The sequence below is a fragment of the Colossoma macropomum genome, unplaced genomic scaffold (assembly GCF_904425465.1).
Source record: "Colossoma macropomum unplaced genomic scaffold, Colossoma_macropomum, whole genome shotgun sequence".
Lineage (NCBI taxonomy): Eukaryota > Metazoa > Chordata > Actinopteri > Characiformes > Serrasalmidae > Colossoma > Colossoma macropomum.
This window is the reverse complement of record NW_023494795.1, coordinates 23,941,027-23,959,262: the sequence shown is the minus strand read 5'-3', so window position 1 is coordinate 23,959,262 and position 18,236 is coordinate 23,941,027. Positions and strand designations below refer to the sequence as shown.

Sequence of the window (18,236 nt, the reverse complement as noted above, 5' to 3'; positions counted from 1 at the left end):
AGTTGGATCATGCGCTTTTACACTGTGGAAATGCTTTGCATGGTCAAGGTTTAATTTCTGCTCTAACATTAGACGTACAGTACTGTGCAAAAGGCAGAGATCACCCTTTCATTTATTTCAATAAAATGGGCATTACATATGAGTTATTTATTTTTCAGTGTCAGGAAAAAGCAGAACGCTTATATTAAATAGAAAATTACACAGACTCCTCAACAACTAAATACAGAACATTTCTCCTTTTCTCAGTAATGTCTTCTTGACAGCTACACATCCTTTCAGACCCATAATGCTAAGTTGTCTTCTCACAGTGGAAGGATGGACAGAAACACCTGTGGATTCTTTCAGATCTGAAGCAAGAGTGAAGCATGATTTTCTCCTCTCTCTCAAAGATGACAGCTTTAAGCACTGTTTATCTGAGGGCGGACAGTCTTGGTGGTCTACCAGGTCTTGGACAGTTGTAAGGAGTCCCATGTTCTCTGTATGCTTTAATCATTTTTGGAAATCCTGTTTTTCACTTATTTTCCTCTGACTTTCCCCTTCTTAATGAAGTGGATTATTTTATATATAATCTAATCAGAAATATCTCCTTTAGCCATTTTAGACATACATGTAAAAGAAATTTGAAGGTAGCTAAGGTGAGTTTGTGTGAATGTTTGTGTGAATGTTGGTGTCAGTTCAATGTGGAACATAATATCAGTGTTATGTTACTCCTTTTTTGGGAGGGCACAGCTGTAACTGGTTGGCTTTAAGATTGGAAGGATGGAAGGTAAAGTGGCAGATGTAAAAACTGGACAATTTAAATACTGATATACTTACTGTTGGAGGCTTTTGTGCAATTTTCTGTTAAAATATTTGTTTCTTACTTTTTTCCCTGGCACTGAAAAATTAATAACTTGGACTTAATTGCCATTCTAAGCAGAAATTAAATTAATAAAGAGTGGTCTCTGATTTGCACACAGTCTTGTATGTTTAGTTTCTGTTTTTGTTATAATGGTGAAAAGGGTTCTTTAAAATTCATGTGTGGACAGTGCTGTATTTTGTTGTACACAAATTAGAAATGCATACAAAATCCACACTGTCTGCTTTAAACTGTATACCAACAGCACATGGTCCAGTGGTAAGTTTTCCAAAAACACTGTAGCCTTAAAATCTCTTAACTGTTATAGAAGAGGCCCAACTAATACTCTTGCTATTGTCTAATGATGGGCTTAGCAATATAATGATTTTAGAAACTCTTTTTTTTTGTTTAAGTCTCTTATCAAGAACTAGACAGTCAATGATATGGAACTACAGTGAAAAGTCTTTGAAAACAAAATAGACTGATGGTGCAAGGGCCAAATAAGGATCGTGTCAAATCAGCTGCTTAAGTGAGTTACCAACTGCCTTTTGTCACTGTAGCGCCACTGTTCCTGCAGCAAGGTTTAAAAAGTACAAGCCCACCTGCTCAGGTCTTGTCAAAAACGCTACAAACATGTTTTAGTAATAAATTTCTTGGAAACAGAATGTAATTGAAATAATGCCTTTACAACATTAGGCTTACATCTTAAAAAGCATAAGTACAAACCATGGCCCCCTGTTCCGTCTTATTAAATGGTCTTGTGACAGGATTGCCTGCGATATTTACCGAGTGCACAAAAGTTGTATACACATGTATACACGTCTGGCTCCTCTACCCTTAAGGGCATGGTGACTGTGCTCCTGACCAACAAGTGGCCTCATTAGGTGTCAATCAGCTGAAGCCTGCTGATCTGATTGGACGCCTTGGCAAAGGTCTGGTGTCGGTTGCAGAGAACAGCCAGGCAGATGGGCAGGATGCAGTAGCCCACAGTCTTGGGGTCCGCCCTGGTGCATGAGTAGAGGAAAAGGAACACTTGGAGATAAGGAATAAGGAAGATGGTGGCCCAAACCCAGAAGGGCAGCAGCAGTAGCCTGGTCTTCACACTTTGTGTCCAGGAGGTTGAAGAGGAAGGGGATGAAGCAGCATCTCCGGTCGTGTGTGTCCCAGTCACCTTCTCCACATGTGCTAGTGTGAGTCGATTGTAGGTCTGATTAATCTCGAACATATAGTAGACTGCAGCGATGCTAGCCAGCAAGTACAGTCCCACACCAATCCATCCCATCCGCTGGCGGAAATTCATCATTCTCCATGCTCCTTTCTGAAAGATAAAATCAAACAAAAGAAACCTTTAAAGCAGTGGTCACCAACCCTGTTCCTGGAGATCTACCTTCCTGCAGACTTTAGCTCCAACCTTAATCAACACCACCTGATCAATCTAGTTTTTGCCTTAAGAACTCCCTGATTAGCTGAATGGGTATTAGATTTGGGTCAAAGGTGAAACCTGCAGAACAGCAGATGTCTAGGAGGAGGGTTGGTGACCGCTGCTTTAAAGTGATGCAGGGTGATGTTGGTGAAATTCAGTATTAGTATTAGTATGTTCTGATTTTTCCACTGTGTCATCAATATACAGCATTAGGAAATTTAAAGAAGCCTAAAACTAGAGTTTTAGGCTTCTTTAAATTTACTTGTCGTGTTATGCAGTATTCGTATACAGTATACATTATCACAGCATTGCAGCACTCAGCCTCAACAGTGTCACAGAATTCATGCTTTTATATTGTTTTCATGTTTTCCTTCACCAATGTTCTCTCAGTACAACACCCAGCATGCATTGCACCTAACAAACACATCACTCAACCATTGGGCCTGTGGAGCTTAACTAATCCTGCCTGCTAGTCTAGTCACTGAGCTTTAGGCTAATAAATACAACCAAGCTAGCATTAGCGTAACTCTGATGTCGGCTGTCAGATAAACTCATGAAGAAAACAGTGAGTCTGTCTTTATTCAGCACAAAATCGATCTCAGAGACAATTCAGCCAGAGAAAAGAAGCCAAGTAAGGTACCTAAATAGCCAGTTAACTACCTTGTTAACTTTAGCTTATAGTTTACCATGTTCTCCATCTGAGGGGGCATTTGACTAATCCACTCTCTCCACTGTAAAGATGATTTGAAGACAGTCACTACAGTTATATGGCTCCAAAAAGATATTTGGCTTCTTAGCTGTAAGTAAGTTACTCTGCACAAAGGAACGTCTTACAAACCTGACATAGCTTGTTTTGATTGGACCGTTTTGTTCTTTTTTCATCAAAGAGAACCTTACACAGTATTGTAACTGTTAACCCAACAAAAACCACGTTTCCAGGAAAAATACCTTACTTTTCTTCCTATTAGTTTTTTTTTTATTATTTTTGTATTTTTATGATATAATAAAATAAAAACAACAGTGGCACTGCTATTTTATTGGCATTATGTAATGTTCAATATTTATTTAAAAATTGCTAAAATATTGCAGAAAACTAAATATCAGTAACATCACAGTCAGTCCATGATATATTGATATATCGGCCACTATTGCAAGTCCCTATCGAAGCAACATTAAAGTTTCTGTTGAATTAAAACCTCTATTAAATTTTATTTTACTGATTTCAGTATGAATGAAATTAATTTTACCCAGTCACCACTGTCTAAATAACTTTCATTTCTCTAATCAAGACGTGCTCTAAAAGAGAATATACTGATTTTTCAAAAATTCTCCATAATTCAGTTGTTAAAATATAAACAAAGTCATTTAGAGTGGTTTGATGTGAAATAATTCATTTATAGAGAAACTTACCAGCTCAGATTTCTTTACAGTGGTGGTGACAGCAACCAGGGGTCCTGTTGTCTATAATACAAATATAACAATTTTATTTATTATCCAAAACCACCAGTGAACACATGTCTTCTGAGTTTATATATGTAATACTGATGATGGTAAAATAAAAAATAAAGGTCAATCTGGGGAACAATATACATTTACATATTTATACATACATACATACATACATATACACATACATACATACACACACACACACACAAACACATCATATATATATATATATATATATATATATATATATAGTTTTCTTTGTGGACTATTTTGACTTAGAACATCTTTCATGTATCCCTCCACCTTAAATGGATTTAAATACATTTTAGACCAAAAACTTTATTACACAAATACAGCTAAACAATGTCTCAGACGTCAGGCTGTATATTCATAACCAAGGCATAATATAACTTTCTGTGAGGGAGCTTTTAGAGATGAACATCTGGTTCCTATCACCATTACTGCGAACAATTCTGACTCTCTGAGTTTCTCTAGAACGAAGCATTTCACACCAAACCACTCTGAATGACTCTGTGGTTTACCAATGTTAACCATTTAATCATCACAAATTTCGGAAAATCGTTGGAGTTCCCCTTATGCGTCGTTTTTGAGAGACAACAGGAAAGAAAGAAGCCTCGTGTTTCAGTCCTATTCTTGGAGGTTTTCGGAATAAAAATACAACGTTGTGGCAAATAGAAGTATTTTTTGACAAAGGTATTCCTGCAACACATGTTAACAACAATCTGTCGTCGGTTTTTCAGAGCGATATGACAGAGAAACTTCAACAGTAGCCAGTTAGCCAGTAAAGACACCTTCAAGATCTTCTTCAGATACCACTGCGAACACAGACCGAGCCAGACAAGACAAAGATAATCCACGTCTACAGAAAGCGGTACTCACTATGGGCTCATGGTCGGTCCATTTTGAAGGTCTTAAACGTTGAGTCGATCAACAACTGATTACGGTTTGTTGTCATATGACTCACTTGACTGGAAATATCCGGGATCCAGTCAAGAGCTTGTTGGTGACTTTAATAACAGCGCAGTGTGCAGTACCGCCCTCTAGTGGTGCATCCAAGAGGCTTTGATGTGGCTTAAGCTTTCAAAAAAAAATAAAAAAAATGTGACTTAAAGGACCTATATTCTGCTTTTTTCTTGCACTTTCATTTTGCAGCTAAACTGCTGTAGGCTGAATGGGGGGATATATATGTAAGTAGATTTTTTTGTGGCGTATATATGAAATTACTATGTACTGAGTTATACATTAAGCACTGAAGTCTCCAAAATGAACATTTTCTTTTCTCAGGGCCAGCTTCCCACTAATGGTTTAAGACTAGTCTTGGACTGCATTGCAGTCAAAGTAGTGACACTGTTTTGACTGAGAAAGCTTCCTTTTTCATGTATCCTTAAGCTTAATCTGTAAATAAACAGATTATCAGTTTAAGACTAAAGAAATAGATATGACATGTTCTGCCTTTCAGTTGGTCTGCATTCACTAACTGGTATTACATTCTCAGGTCCAGTCTTCCAGACCTGGACTAAGTTTGATCTAAACTAAAAAGTATGTATTTTAATGGCAAATCACTATTGGCATCGCAGTTTTGTCCAGGATAGATGTTCCGGACACCATACGTGTATGTGAAGTAGACTGTCAAGAAAGAGTTTGACAGATGTAATGGCCCACTACTAGCAGAGTAGTTAAACCAGACACGCTAGCACAGCTAAGAGTGGACAAGAGTGTCTGCTAAGTGACTAAATGTAAATATTAAACTTTTAGGCCTGAGTTTCTCAGATGATTAAATCTACCCTTCTGAAAAATCCAGCTAAGACCAGCTGACAGCTGGTTTATAAGGTGGTCTAAGCTGGCCGTTGAAAGTGTAGGTAGTTGATAAGCGGGGTATCCAGACAGATTAAACCCTATGCTGGTCAACACGCTAAACTGGTCTACCAGCATAGCCAGCTTGAGCCAGTTTTCTTCAGCAGGGTAGACTTATACTAACAATGGTTTATCACTTAATTTAAAGCTCATTATGGTACGATACTGTTTGCAATTTGCTAATTAGTCCAAGGGCTGTCTCTAAAACCACATACTACCATACTAAATACACACAATAGTACTACTCAAAATAGTACACCAGTCTAGGTATTAAACACTAAAGAAAATAATGTGGCATGGCTTGCTGTAGTGCAGGGTGATGTGTTTTTTCTTGTCAGATTAAGAGATATATTAAGTGATGTAGTTGATTGATAATGTAAAATAGTCTGTAGTTTTGACAGTTAAACAACATAGCAAGTTAATTTCTAGAAATCTGTTTTCTGTGTGGTCAGCATTTACAGTACTCTGAAAGGTTCCTTGTGGTGCAAACAGATAAAAAAGCAAGCTCCATCAGGTTTGTAAGACATTCTTTTATCACAGAGTAGCAGTACTCAGAAAATATGGGTTCATAAACTTTGTCAGTGCAGGCTTAAATTTAGCCTGATATTGTGATACCGAGATGTATACAGACAGTCACTGTACATGTTTTTACTCTGCATACTTATCATTTTACATATGCTGCTCTCACAGTACATACCATCGACACTGCATATGTATTTTCTATTTATATTTAGTGTATTTATATAACTATATTTTTTACCACTCCACTGTAATTGTTCATATTGTAACCACAGAACCGCTTACCATGGTCACTTTCCTGCACTTTACATGTAAATAATATTGTATTTTGCAATGCTAACTCCATTTCATTGGCTCTGTGCATGTACTCTGCACAATGACAATAAAGTTTAATCTAATCTATTTTGAAAATATGGTAATGTTATATTTTATCAGTATTACCCAGCACTAGCTTGCCACTCCTTCTTATCCTCAGGTTATCCTGCATGTTTTTTATTTTTCTGAACTGTCATCTTTGTACTCATTTTAAGCCTGTCTGTAGGCTTAAATATCTCAATGTTGTTTAAAAAGCCCCGCCCAGGGGGAGGAGCCTTCGGTCCTCGTGACCAATCAGAGCTCATCACCGTACACCGTACGCTGGCAGCTGACAGACTGTGTGGCTGAAGCAGCGCTGAGCGGAGATGGTTTCGCTGAGAGGAGCAGGGACTGCCTTCATTTAGGATTACTACACCAGCATCACCTGGTTTACCATGACTTTCGGCTCATTATGTGAGTCTGTTCTGGCGCAGGAGGCAGCTAAAACAATGCGATAGTCCTTCAGAGAAAAACATCTGAAAACAGTTAGCCTAGAGGAGTCCGGAGACTGTGTTACTGCTGCGTTACTGCTTACCAATCTGCAGTTGGCGGTACTTTAGTCTGTGACCAGACTGACCAGAAATACAGGAGATATTTACCAGCACCGGCATTCTGGCTCAGCTTTTGTAAGGTAGGCTGGAGCTACTGCATGACCTCCACTCGGCTTTTCTTTTACAGCACTGAATACAGCACGTGGATGTTTTCATCATTAGCTACTAGTATTAACATTACATTAGTGTGGTAATCAGAAGAATCAGAGGTGAATAGAGAAGCCTAAACCAGTACTCAAACTGTGACCAGCTCAGAAAACAACCTGATAGAACTGCAGTACAGCTTCTTAGTGCACCCAGCATCTCTCAGCACAGGAACTGAAACTTTATTCTTCTGTTTTTGGTCTAAAATAAAATGATAAACCTCAAAAGTTCAGAGGTGTGACCAGTCTCAAAGCAGTCCAGATGTTGTCACCAACATACCATAATAAAATTCTACACAAAAATTAATTACTTCTAAATACTAATTTAATTAGTAACTAAGTTTGTCTAAAAATGATAGATTTCTCACAAATATACACTCGGGTTAAAAGTTCCCTTGACATATTAATACTTATCATTATTTTATTCAGTAATAATTTAAACAGTGTAGGTTGTATTACCATAAACTAAATGCTAGAAGATATTATAATGTTTAATTAAAATTTTCAAGTTTTTTGAAACTGAAAAGTTAATATACTGTTTTTTAAATGTATTTACAGTAATTTCTTGAGTCGTCTGTCTGAGATGCGAGAGATGTGAGGCATCATATATGTTAAAGTTATCATAAGTTTATTCTCATTATTACAGCTTTTTCAGTCGTTATGAAATCATCTACAGTTCTGTTCACCTTTCAGGGCACATCTAGCATTTTTTTCTTTTTTACAGTTTCTTTCTAGATAGTCAAAATCTGTTAATACTATCATAATATAATAATTTCATACATTGATCTGCAACATTTTTTAGACTTTTTATTGAAAACAGTATTCCCAAATGTTTAAAGTGTGATTCCAAACCTTTGAACTTGCACTTCAGAACGAGTTAAAATTATATTGATTTGAAAAAACTCTGCCGAGAATGATGGCTAGTGTGAAGTCTTCCTTTAGGTCAACGCCCACCTTTAAATCAGTAACTCTTGCAATGTTGTGCTCAGTTTTCCAGCCCCATTTGCAGAGATGCAGACGTTTGGGAGAGGAAAAAGAGTGGGATTCTGGCTCAGCGAGAAGAAAATCAAAAAGCTGAATTTCCACACCTTCGTGGACATGTGCAGGTGCGTCCAGCAGCAGAACCTTTCACTTCGGCGGCAAGCGTTCTTATCTTCTCTCAGAGATCGCAATTAAATATTTACTCCAGGCTCTCAGACAGTATTTAATTGGCAGCACAGTTCTACACCTTGGTTTAATTTGAGTAGTTTACACCATAAGACTACTGGAACAGGTCAGATAGACAGGACTGGAAAGGTGAGAACAGGGTGCTTCATCAGAGACAAGCATGTGTTGTTGGCCCATCCTAACAATAGCTTACACCACTGATTTCATCAGTATGAAGATTACATAATGAGAATGTTTAAAACTGAAATAAATAACCAGGTAAGATTTTAAAAGCAGGAGTACAAGTTCGATAGTGTCACTACTGTATTGTAGAAACTTTAATTAAATTGAATTAGTTTTATTTTAACAAGTTACACCGTCTCTGTATTCATAATTTGGGGAGACAACATTACCGTCTTGAGACTGTAAGCCTATAGTTTTTCCATCTTTCTTCAAGGATAGGACATATATTTATAAATATATGCTTACACAATATACGCATATGTAGTTATTATAACACTTTAATTTTATTCAATGCAAAAAGATACTTTGAATGAAACAATGCACAGCAAAATTTTAGTTTAAATGGGCAAAAACATGTGTACATCTTTTGACCCACCCTGTAGGTATATATGCTCTTAAATGTGAGTCAGTATCTGTACTGAAGTCAACTGATGCAAATATGTGCATAATTTCTACATGAATAAAACATTATGTCAACACAATTTCAGTTCACTTACTTTTGGTAGTAATTATGTTACTGTAATATATTTTATTTTTGTGGAAATTTGAATCAATGCATTGCTTTTTTTAGTGTACTGTTGTGCTAGCGGGCGGTTCTTTGTGTTTGCCAGGAGATCATTATCTGGGCAGTCCCTATCTAGGGGACTCCCTTTACAGACATTGTGTGCTCCAATAGCAGAGATTGCATCAGGGAGCTGTGCTTCAGCCTTGTTTGAATTACAAAGATGCTCTCCAGGACTCTTAATGAGATAGTAATATAGTCGTCATTGGTGTTTTGGCCATAAAAAGGCAGAGCGTGGACAAAGTGCGCTGGTTATCTGGGTGAGCACCAAGCTGGCAGCCCTGTTTTTTAAAAGGCTTAGAAGTTGCATTGCTCACATATCTCTAAAGACACCGCACATTCTTAAGTGTCTGTTGTAGGATCATTCTTGTGACTTGTTACTGTATTGATTCAAACAGAATGTCCTGTCCAGGCAGCCCAGCTTTGTAGTAGAGTGTAGGAAATGTCCCTTAAAGCTGTTCGTGTTCTGTTTTACTTGTACGACAAGCTCAAATGTCATGAACAGAGCGTGTGTTTTTGTGCATAAATGACACTTGAGCATTCGTGCAGACAAGGGGGGTGTTTTGGAGTAGACTTAAAGTGAAATCACTCAACACATGTACAGTGGTAACTGGTTTGTAAAGAGAATTTGTGTAAACCTGATTGGCAGGCATTCTTTCTTACTTGGCACACTGCATTTGTGTCATCTTACTTGGCACACTGCAATTGTGTCATCAGTGTTTAGTTTACAGAATTTATGGGCTTTTAAGCATGGTGCTCAATAGCAAGATTTCAAATGTGGCCCTACTGGTGCTTATTTGTATGTTCCAACTTATCAAAGCATAGAAGAACAAAATCTAGTGTTGCATATAGAAAACATTTACATTTGCGCATGTATAGTGTTCATTAGCGTGGGCTTGTGTTTGTGAGTGTGTGTGAAACAGTGATAGAGAGAATGTGGAGAATTTCAGCCCTTTTTTGCGTGAGAGAGCAGTCCTCAGCCAGAGAGGGGTCCTCACTCACAAAAGCTCTTTTTAGTTTGCCCTAGTAAGAGGATTTCCCCACTTTTCTTTCCATTACTGTTCAAAACAGGCACTCTGTTGTCAATCATGTTGTTAAAATGTACAAATTAACAAATTCCTCTGTTATTCATTCTTTAAACACTACATATTCCTTGCTTTCATAACTCAAAGCTTATATAAATTTTATAGTAATTACTGTATAATAAGTCTTAATAAGATTATAAAAGCCTAGAGTTTAAGAGGTTAGTAAGCGTTATACCTGTTATGGTATAGTGTCTCAGTGAGTCAGTTAAAGACATACATCAAACTGAATTTCACCCACTTACGCTAATGTGTTACTTACTTTCCTATTTCATACTTAATCAGATATGTTTTTAGACACTTCACAGGTTATTTACTTTTCACATGTGATGCACATTTTCATTTTTCATTTGTGATTTTCTCACATCATAATTCTCTAGTTATTCATTTAAACTTTTCACATGTGTAATTTCATAATGTAAGACATCACATTATTAACATGATGTCACGTGATCACATTCACATGATGCCACATGATCACACATCATTTACATTGTCACATGTTGTCGCATATCATTCAAAAAAAAAAATCCACATTCCTTCAAAGACTATTTTTCCTCTTTTTCTGTGTTGCAGGAAGAGAGGCATTGAGATGGTGCAGGTAAGCAAGTTTTATGTACTGTGTTGACATTGAACACGTCTGCTTATGCCAGCAGTAGTTTAAAAGTGCTGTTCATTTAGTTTGGCATACACTACAGTACAAAATATGAAGAACAAAGGTACAGAATTCACATTTTAGTGTCCTTTCTTTCTGAATTCGTTAAAAATAGCTTATGTAGGTCAACCCTAAAGTAGCAAATGATTCAAGTTTTCATTTACTATTAAATTAAAGGCCAAAGAGATACTCACAAGCTTTCTGACGGGGTAGGGATGAGTAAATTTGCTGTCAGATTGTGTCTTACAGCTCAGTGTGGAAATAGAAAAATATAATGACCTTTAGCTGGAAAGAAAACACAGAAAGGCCACATCCATGCAAAAATAGAACTTTCCATTCTCCATAGTGACCACAAAGTGGGGTGAATAAGAATCAGAACATTGGTCGACCCCAGTGTATAATGTACCAAGCTCAGAAATTACAGTCATTTTTTACTGAATATTTTGTATTTGTAATACCTCAATGTGCTCTATCACCTCTATGATATGTGTATGACCTAAACTGTGGCAGTCATAATGATTAGTTTTATTGTATAAGTTCTATGTTAATTAATCCTAGAACTGTATCTTTAGTTAGAAAGAATATCTTTAGTTAGATCGAACATCTTTTGTTTATGGTGATTCTCTATTGATGTTTTGAACATATCAATGTATGTGGGTTTTTAGAGCCGTTCCTATTGATTAAATTACTAGTTAAATAATATAGCGATTATATTAAGGGTCAATTGATTAATCAGAGCTTTTAAAAAATCTGTGAAACTTTACAAATGGCTAATCAATAACAAACCATGCAAAGCCTTTCACAAAAATACTTCCAAATACTTTTTTGGAAATCCAAAAGACTTTAAAAATGCATATAAGTTAGACTGTCTGTCCGACTACTAGGATAACGTAAAATCTGCATTATCAGATGCCGATTCATCAAAGTGGTACAGTTTAATCAGTGTTTTGTTTAATCAAGTTAAATTGCTGAATCATAACAGCCCTAGTGACATTGTACACAGAGTAGTCAAACCCTGGCCCATCGCCATGACTGACTCCACCATCCCTGGACATTCCTTGTTATGTCTGGTTTCAGTGAAGTAGATGGATTAGGTTGTAAGTGTAGGTTAAAATAAACTTTCCTCCACAATAAGCATGTTGTGATTGAATGTATTCCTTCCAAATAACTCAAAACTATTCAGCTATTCAGGTCCAGATTTTCCAAAGGCTGGGACATCACCAGCCTGCTGTGTTTGCTGAAGGCAGGCTACATGGTGTCGAATGAGATGCTGATTAGGACAGAAATGTATTCTGAGCCTTCCAGGGCAGATTAATTGAGCTATTTGTCTAGTTACATTTCACAGCAGCTTATGGTAGTTTAAATACTTTTAAAATCAGAGGGTGGATATCCACCTTCTATTCAAGTGAGCCAACTTTCACCATCCATCAGACAGATGCACTGTGAATAGTTGTCTTTATCATGACACTAGATGTTGCTAGAAACGACATCACCTGCTTTGTAGTTTTTAGTAACTGCTGTTTTCTTCTGTAGTATCATCATGGTATCAACTTTTCCAGTAAAGAGTATATTCTTAAAAATAATAGGAAAAATAGGAATAACCACTTTTGGTTCTCTAAGAGCCTGTCAGTGGATAGGTCTCCATAGAACAAAATGTCCTGTTTTCAGTAAACATTTCATATACTTATATATGTATTGAATGGAGCTGAATGTCATATCATTGTCAGAGGGTGAGCTTAAGGAGATGGCAGAGCGTTTGATTGGTGCCACGTTGTATGATTTTAAATTAAAATTAGATATGGAGGAAGCGCAAGAGCCACAAGTATTGCTGTATGTTGTGAAAATGACTGTTTAGTTTAGTACCATTTAATAGGCAAATAAAACAATGCTTACAAAATGGATCAGTGCAGTTACAGGTTATTAAGGGTAATAAAATTTTGTCTAAGATGCATTCCAGTTAGATGGGAATTCCACCATTTTTTGAATATTTATTTAAACAAGGTCATTCAAAGTGGTTTGATGAAACTTACCAACTCAGATTTCTTTAGAGTGATAGGAACCAGGGGTTGCAGCATCTACAATGCAAATGAGCAGTGAATCTAAATGTGTCTGAGTTTTCATATGTAGGCTAATGTTGATGATGGTAAAATACTGATGAATCTGAAAAAAACAGTTTTCTTCGGATACTTCTTTGCTTCACAGCACCCAGTGAGTACCTCAGTGCCGTGAATAGCTTTTAAAAAGTCATTTTTAGGCCAAACTCTTACCTTAAAACTATCATAAAAATGTCTCAGGCATCAAACAATGTTTTTGTAACCATTCCATGCAATAATTTCTGTGAGGGAGCTGAGAGGCATTAATCTCTTCAGACGTATGGTTCCTATCACCACCATGGTGGAAAATTCTGACTATGAATGAATTTGTTTGCATCTTAATGATTTAATTTTGCAGAAATTAAAACAAAATAGTGCTATTTGGCGTGATAACTGTCCCTGAACTTTAATCTTTGCTATTGAAAATTTCTTAATTAATTGTGAAATACACAATTTCCATACACAATAATACACAATGTCCACAAGTATTCAATCACCCCTACTCATCTATGGAGATGAAATGGGGATTCGCCACAGAAATTTGCATGTACATGTTCATGATAAGACAGAAAATAAGCAAGGACAGTGATGCCAAAAATATGTTCAGTCTTCTTTATTACAGTTTCTCTTGACTGGTTTTGCAAAGAGTTGTCTCATCCCTTATTAAAATATGTCCTCATATTAATATTAACTGTACTCCATTGACCCTTGTAGGTCTGCACTGTTAATTTTGGGATAGAGAACAAAATAGAGTTTGGCAACATGAAACCTGTAACAATTAAGGAGTCATCCAGTCACTTTATGTGCTTATTTTTTCACTTTGATATCTCTAATTCCTTTCAAAATCCCTCAGATTACTCTGTGCAAATATGCAAATATTAGGTTGTGACGGAACAGATTTAGTGAGACTCGTATCTATGGCTTGCCCTCGCTCAGTAGAACATCAGTCTTTAAATCATTCATCTTTCACTCCGTGATGTTTTGTTTGTGTGATTCCTTTCAGGCCCTCATTCAGATTATTTTAAAGTGCTCCAGTCCTCACAGTCTACCTCAGTGAGGCCTAAGGAATTAGGTGGTCTGAACCTGGCTAATTTTGAAGTACATTACTCAGCCTTCCAGACGTGAGTTACTATATACAAGTCTGGATGAATGATGAATCTTTGGCCCTCTAGAGAAAGCTTGGGGAATGCATTAGTCAAAGCACAATGACTTCCACTTTCTTTCCAGTCAAACTTAAGCCCTCCTTTATCAACATCTCTTACAACATTACGCAACATCCTCCAAAAATACACCAAACTCTCTGAACTCACGTCATCATGTCCCACATAACACAGCGCTGCTTTCCAGCTATGCATGCAAGATGATCAGCCACAAGTGTACATATTTGACAAATGTTCAAATGAAAATGATTTGCACTACATCTTGTCAACTCTGACTCATCCTATTTATTCAAGTAATGTTTTTTGGTCAACATGTTTGTTTTCCCTCAGGGTCTGATGTACTAAGCGTTTGTGCCAGTTACAAGCGTAAATTGGATGCATTCTGTCCACATGTTAAGTGCAAAACTGGAGTACAAGCCTAAATGTGCAGTTTATGGACTGTGTGCATGGTAAATTGCAAAACTCAAATTCAAATTATTGTGCAAAGTGTGGGTGCAAATATTACAAATGTGGCTGATTACATATTCCTCTTGATTTGCTAAAGATAAAGCAACTGGTGGCAGCCAGTTTCACGTCCACTCTCCTCTGTCTTTTAAAACTTTGTATTACGGTCATGTTTAGAGTTTAGAGACTTGCTTTAACAGTAGCAGCAGAGATTCAAACACATGCTGAAAGAATGTTTATCATTATAAAAACACTGTTTAAATGCTCAAAATCAGATGTATGGTGCATTAGAAGACACGACACAAAGTATGCTGGGATACAGCTGCAATATGTGCACGTAGTCCTTGTTTTCTTAGCCGGAGTACAGTAACTAGCTTCATTCATTAACACTGCTGTGTCTTCATCACTGACCTTTTATTTTCTGTTTTGTCTCAAGCTTTTTGATGGCTCCACTGTGTCTTTTCAACCCTAGGCTCCAGTTAGAGGGCAGGGCTGTGCTCAGTTTAAGTGATAAGCTGCAGTCTTAATAAATAGAATGCTTTGGTCATGCTGTGGGTGCTCGTACATACCTCTGATCCTCAGAGTTTACAATAGTATCTTAAAAAAGCATTTGATGAAGATATTTGTAGATGTTATTTTGCCAAATTGCTAGGTATACGTTCAGCCAATATAGCATTTTCATTTTGGTCAATCTGTAATGCAGTTTTATAACATAAATGACAAGAGGCAGGTAAGTGCATTGACGCTGTATTTTAATTGTGCTGCTACACACACACACACACACACACACATATATATATATATATATATATATATATATATATATATATATATATATATATATGGTAACATAATTGTACTTCTAATAAATAGATATAATTTATAGAAAATATATATAAAAATGCTAAATAGTCAGTTACCTCTTACTTTGAATATAGCATTTTATTTGATTTATGATATTTAAATATGCAACTGATTTTTTGTTAAGAATTGAAAATGTCATTTAGGCCCATGTAAAATTTTATTTATATTGCATCTTTGGCTAATATAAAGTACTAGAAATGTGCTAGTGTGTACTATGTGTTCATTTAGCCCACACAGTGTGAGCTTTGGGTTTAAAAAAGGCTAATAAAATAAATCTACCAGTTTGGCTGTGAAGATATAAAAATTCCACTACACACATCGTATTGAACATACATCACAAAGAGACTTGTTCACAGAAAGATTTGATGTGCTGTATGTTTAATGTGTTTGTCTTTGATTTGCATCTATCAGTCTTGTATTTTATTCTGCAGAATATTTGCTCTGGGTTTGTTTGTCATTTGTCATTTGAGCGTCATCCTTACATGAGAGTCATTATAGTCACATTTGAAGAGGACATGCTCTTGTGCTGTTTAGCTCTGCATGTCAGCTGAGATAGAAATTGTTGACCTGTTCGGATTCTGATACCAGTGAATCATATAGAATATAGGGATTTTTTTCTCTCCCAATACTGATTCTAATTGAACCACCAATTTAACCACCGTCTTATATTCGGGTCAAAATGACACGTCCATGAGACATTTATTAGAGCTAAAGTAGTGCAGACCCATGTTTTACAAAATAAAAAGTTGCATTTATTTGTAGTATAGTCCTAGATTTGATGAACCACTGCTGATGCAAATCAGATAAATAAATAGTTATTTGCCTACAAAGCTGGTGTGAAGCACACCTTCTGTACTAGGCTTTTATTCTGATGCGCTATCACATATTATTAAGAGGTGCTTTTATTTTGACTTGCTTCAAAGCTTAGTAGAGAACTACATGGGGCATTTCACGTTTGCAAAAAAAAACACTTGTTTTGTCTCCTCAAACAAACAAGTTGGCCTGTAATGTGATAATTTAATCAATCAATCAGTATCGATATTGAACCCGATCTGTAGATTAAGGTCAGTATCAGATACTGACCCAGATTGGATACCAGTACTGATCCGGTGTATTGTATCACTAAAAGAACGTCATTTGGGTGGCCTTGCATGCATGCCTATCTTGATGAGAGTGGCTATCGTTAGCGAAAATAAACTGAATGGAAATTAATGAGGGTCTATGCCATGTTCTCTATTTCAGGGACTCTGGGAACAAACCCAAAGTCAGCTGTCCTTTGTTTGGGGAAGTGAATGTGAAGGTTGCTCAGACACTCTGTGCGTTTCTTCAGTGTCATGGTTTGGAGGTGAATAGGCAGGGCTGAGAGGCTAGGTCAAGGTCCTGTGGCCTTCAGTCTAGCTCTTTACTATCTGACAGATAAGGAACTGACTCAGCTAAAACACACACATACATGGCTTTGCTCTGTTCTCTGGTGAGTGATACTGACTTGACAGACGTATAATGAATAGGCAGTAAAGGGTGTGGAAAGCAAAGAAAAGAGAGGGTGGACTTTGACCTGATTTCGCATCATACATTACTTGCCTGTGTTACACCCAGTCATAGGTTGTGTGCTGTCATAATAAAGCTCTCGTAAATACTGTAATCAATAGGCTAATCGACTGAGATATGCTCTGTTTCCTTTGCTGGGCTGTTGTTACTATGGGTCCTGTGCAGTCTGCATTTAGAACTTTAGTACTCAGCAAGGCAGATTTGTAGTCCAATTCAGAAGCCACCAGATTTCACTAATGAGCTCTCATCATTAACAAACTTCATTCATGGAAATGAATTAATGGAACCCAATTAAAGTGTAGTTATATTCAGATATGCATGATGATATGATAGTATGCTTAGATTTGACCAATAATGATATTTCAATCTGATATTTGATGATGCATTTATTGTGTTCTGTAAGAGAAGAACAATGATGCACTATGCTAAAATTTGTGTGTTTTATTAATTTTACTACATTTGGAAACCTATACAAATAAATGTTACATTCCTTCATGCAGGAAGATCTAGTTCCAATTTCTCCATTTTCTAAATGTAAATATTGGCATCAACATTGTCATCAGTAGAAACATACATAAAAATGTAAGTATGGCTGGGATGAAAAGTAATGTTGAAAAATGGATAAGTCAGGGAAATACTGTCAATTAATATCAATATTTTCATTATTTGAAACCACAGATATTTTACAGTGACATATTCAGTACATCTTAGACAGTTTCTTTTTGCATCAAAGGCTTTTTCACACCAAGTTGAGTTTTAAAAACATCAAACTATCAAAATAAAAATTTGAAAATGTACACAGTAACACTACCGGTGCCTTTTTGGCCAAAGGTCATGTTTGCTACTGTGGCTTGTTTACTCCTTTTTGCATCTTCAGCTCCTGTAAGCCAGTGATGAAAATACATCAACATATATTGCAATTATGTTTTATCTTGATCCAACTATGTGCCGGCTCTTCTCTGGTTAAGTAAAAGGCATTGAGTAGCTTGATTAACAACAATTCATACTACGATTTTTTTTTTGAGGCTATGCAGTTAAAATTGAGTGGGCTCTTGCTGTGTGAGAGGTTAAGGAGATCAGTCCATGTATACATGTAGACATTGGCTCTGTCAGTGGAGCTACGCAGCCATTTTTAGAGACACAGCAATGACTGTTTGTACAGGGCAGTTAGTTACCTACAGTCCTTCTCTCCTCAGTCTTATCATTTCTACTAACCTCTGCCCTGTTCTTATAGAACTGGCAATGTCAGCATCTGAAGGATAAGATAATCCTGCATTCTCAACTTTT

At 36.6% G+C, this 18,236-nt stretch overlaps 2 protein-coding genes across 4 annotated transcripts in view; one reads left to right on the top strand and one right to left on the bottom strand.

Annotated features, from left to right (window-relative positions):
- Positions 1-1,474: 1,474 nt before the first annotated feature.
- Positions 1,475-4,733, bottom strand: tmem251 (transmembrane protein 251). 2 transcript variants are annotated; one of them, XM_036581939.1, is made up of 3 exons: positions 4,611-4,733; positions 3,672-3,722; positions 1,475-2,156 (listed from the first exon to the last, which is right to left on the bottom strand). In XM_036581939.1, exon 3 carries the CDS (start codon positions 2,139-2,141, stop codon positions 1,719-1,721), a length of 423 nt encoding a protein of 140 aa, XP_036437832.1. In that variant the 5' UTR covers positions 2,142-2,156; positions 3,672-3,722; positions 4,611-4,733; the 3' UTR covers positions 1,475-1,718. The 2 variants fall into 2 exon arrangements, with proteins under 2 accessions (XP_036437832.1, XP_036437833.1); XM_036581940.1 differs by lacking the exon at positions 3,672-3,722 and having other exon boundaries at positions 4,611-4,726.
- A 2,013-nt stretch (positions 4,734-6,746) lies between these two features.
- itpk1a (inositol-tetrakisphosphate 1-kinase a) overlaps positions 6,747-18,236 on the top strand; it is a 31,698-nt gene continuing 20,208 nt past the window's right edge. For both annotated transcript variants that reach the window (XM_036581934.1, XM_036581933.1), the window contains exons 1-3: positions 6,747-7,089; positions 8,142-8,258; positions 10,762-10,786. In XM_036581934.1, the coding sequence (XP_036437827.1) occupies positions 8,164-8,258; positions 10,762-10,786 (120 nt within the window). In that variant the 5' untranslated portion in view covers positions 6,747-7,089; positions 8,142-8,163. The remainder of the gene's footprint in view (positions 7,090-8,141; positions 8,259-10,761; positions 10,787-18,236) is intronic.

What these genes read in the sequence shown, in the direction of transcription:
- tmem251 (XM_036581939.1), bottom strand. Translation starts at nt 2,141, where the DNA reads ATGATGAATTTCCGCCAGCGGATGGGATGGATTGGTGTGGGACTGTAC.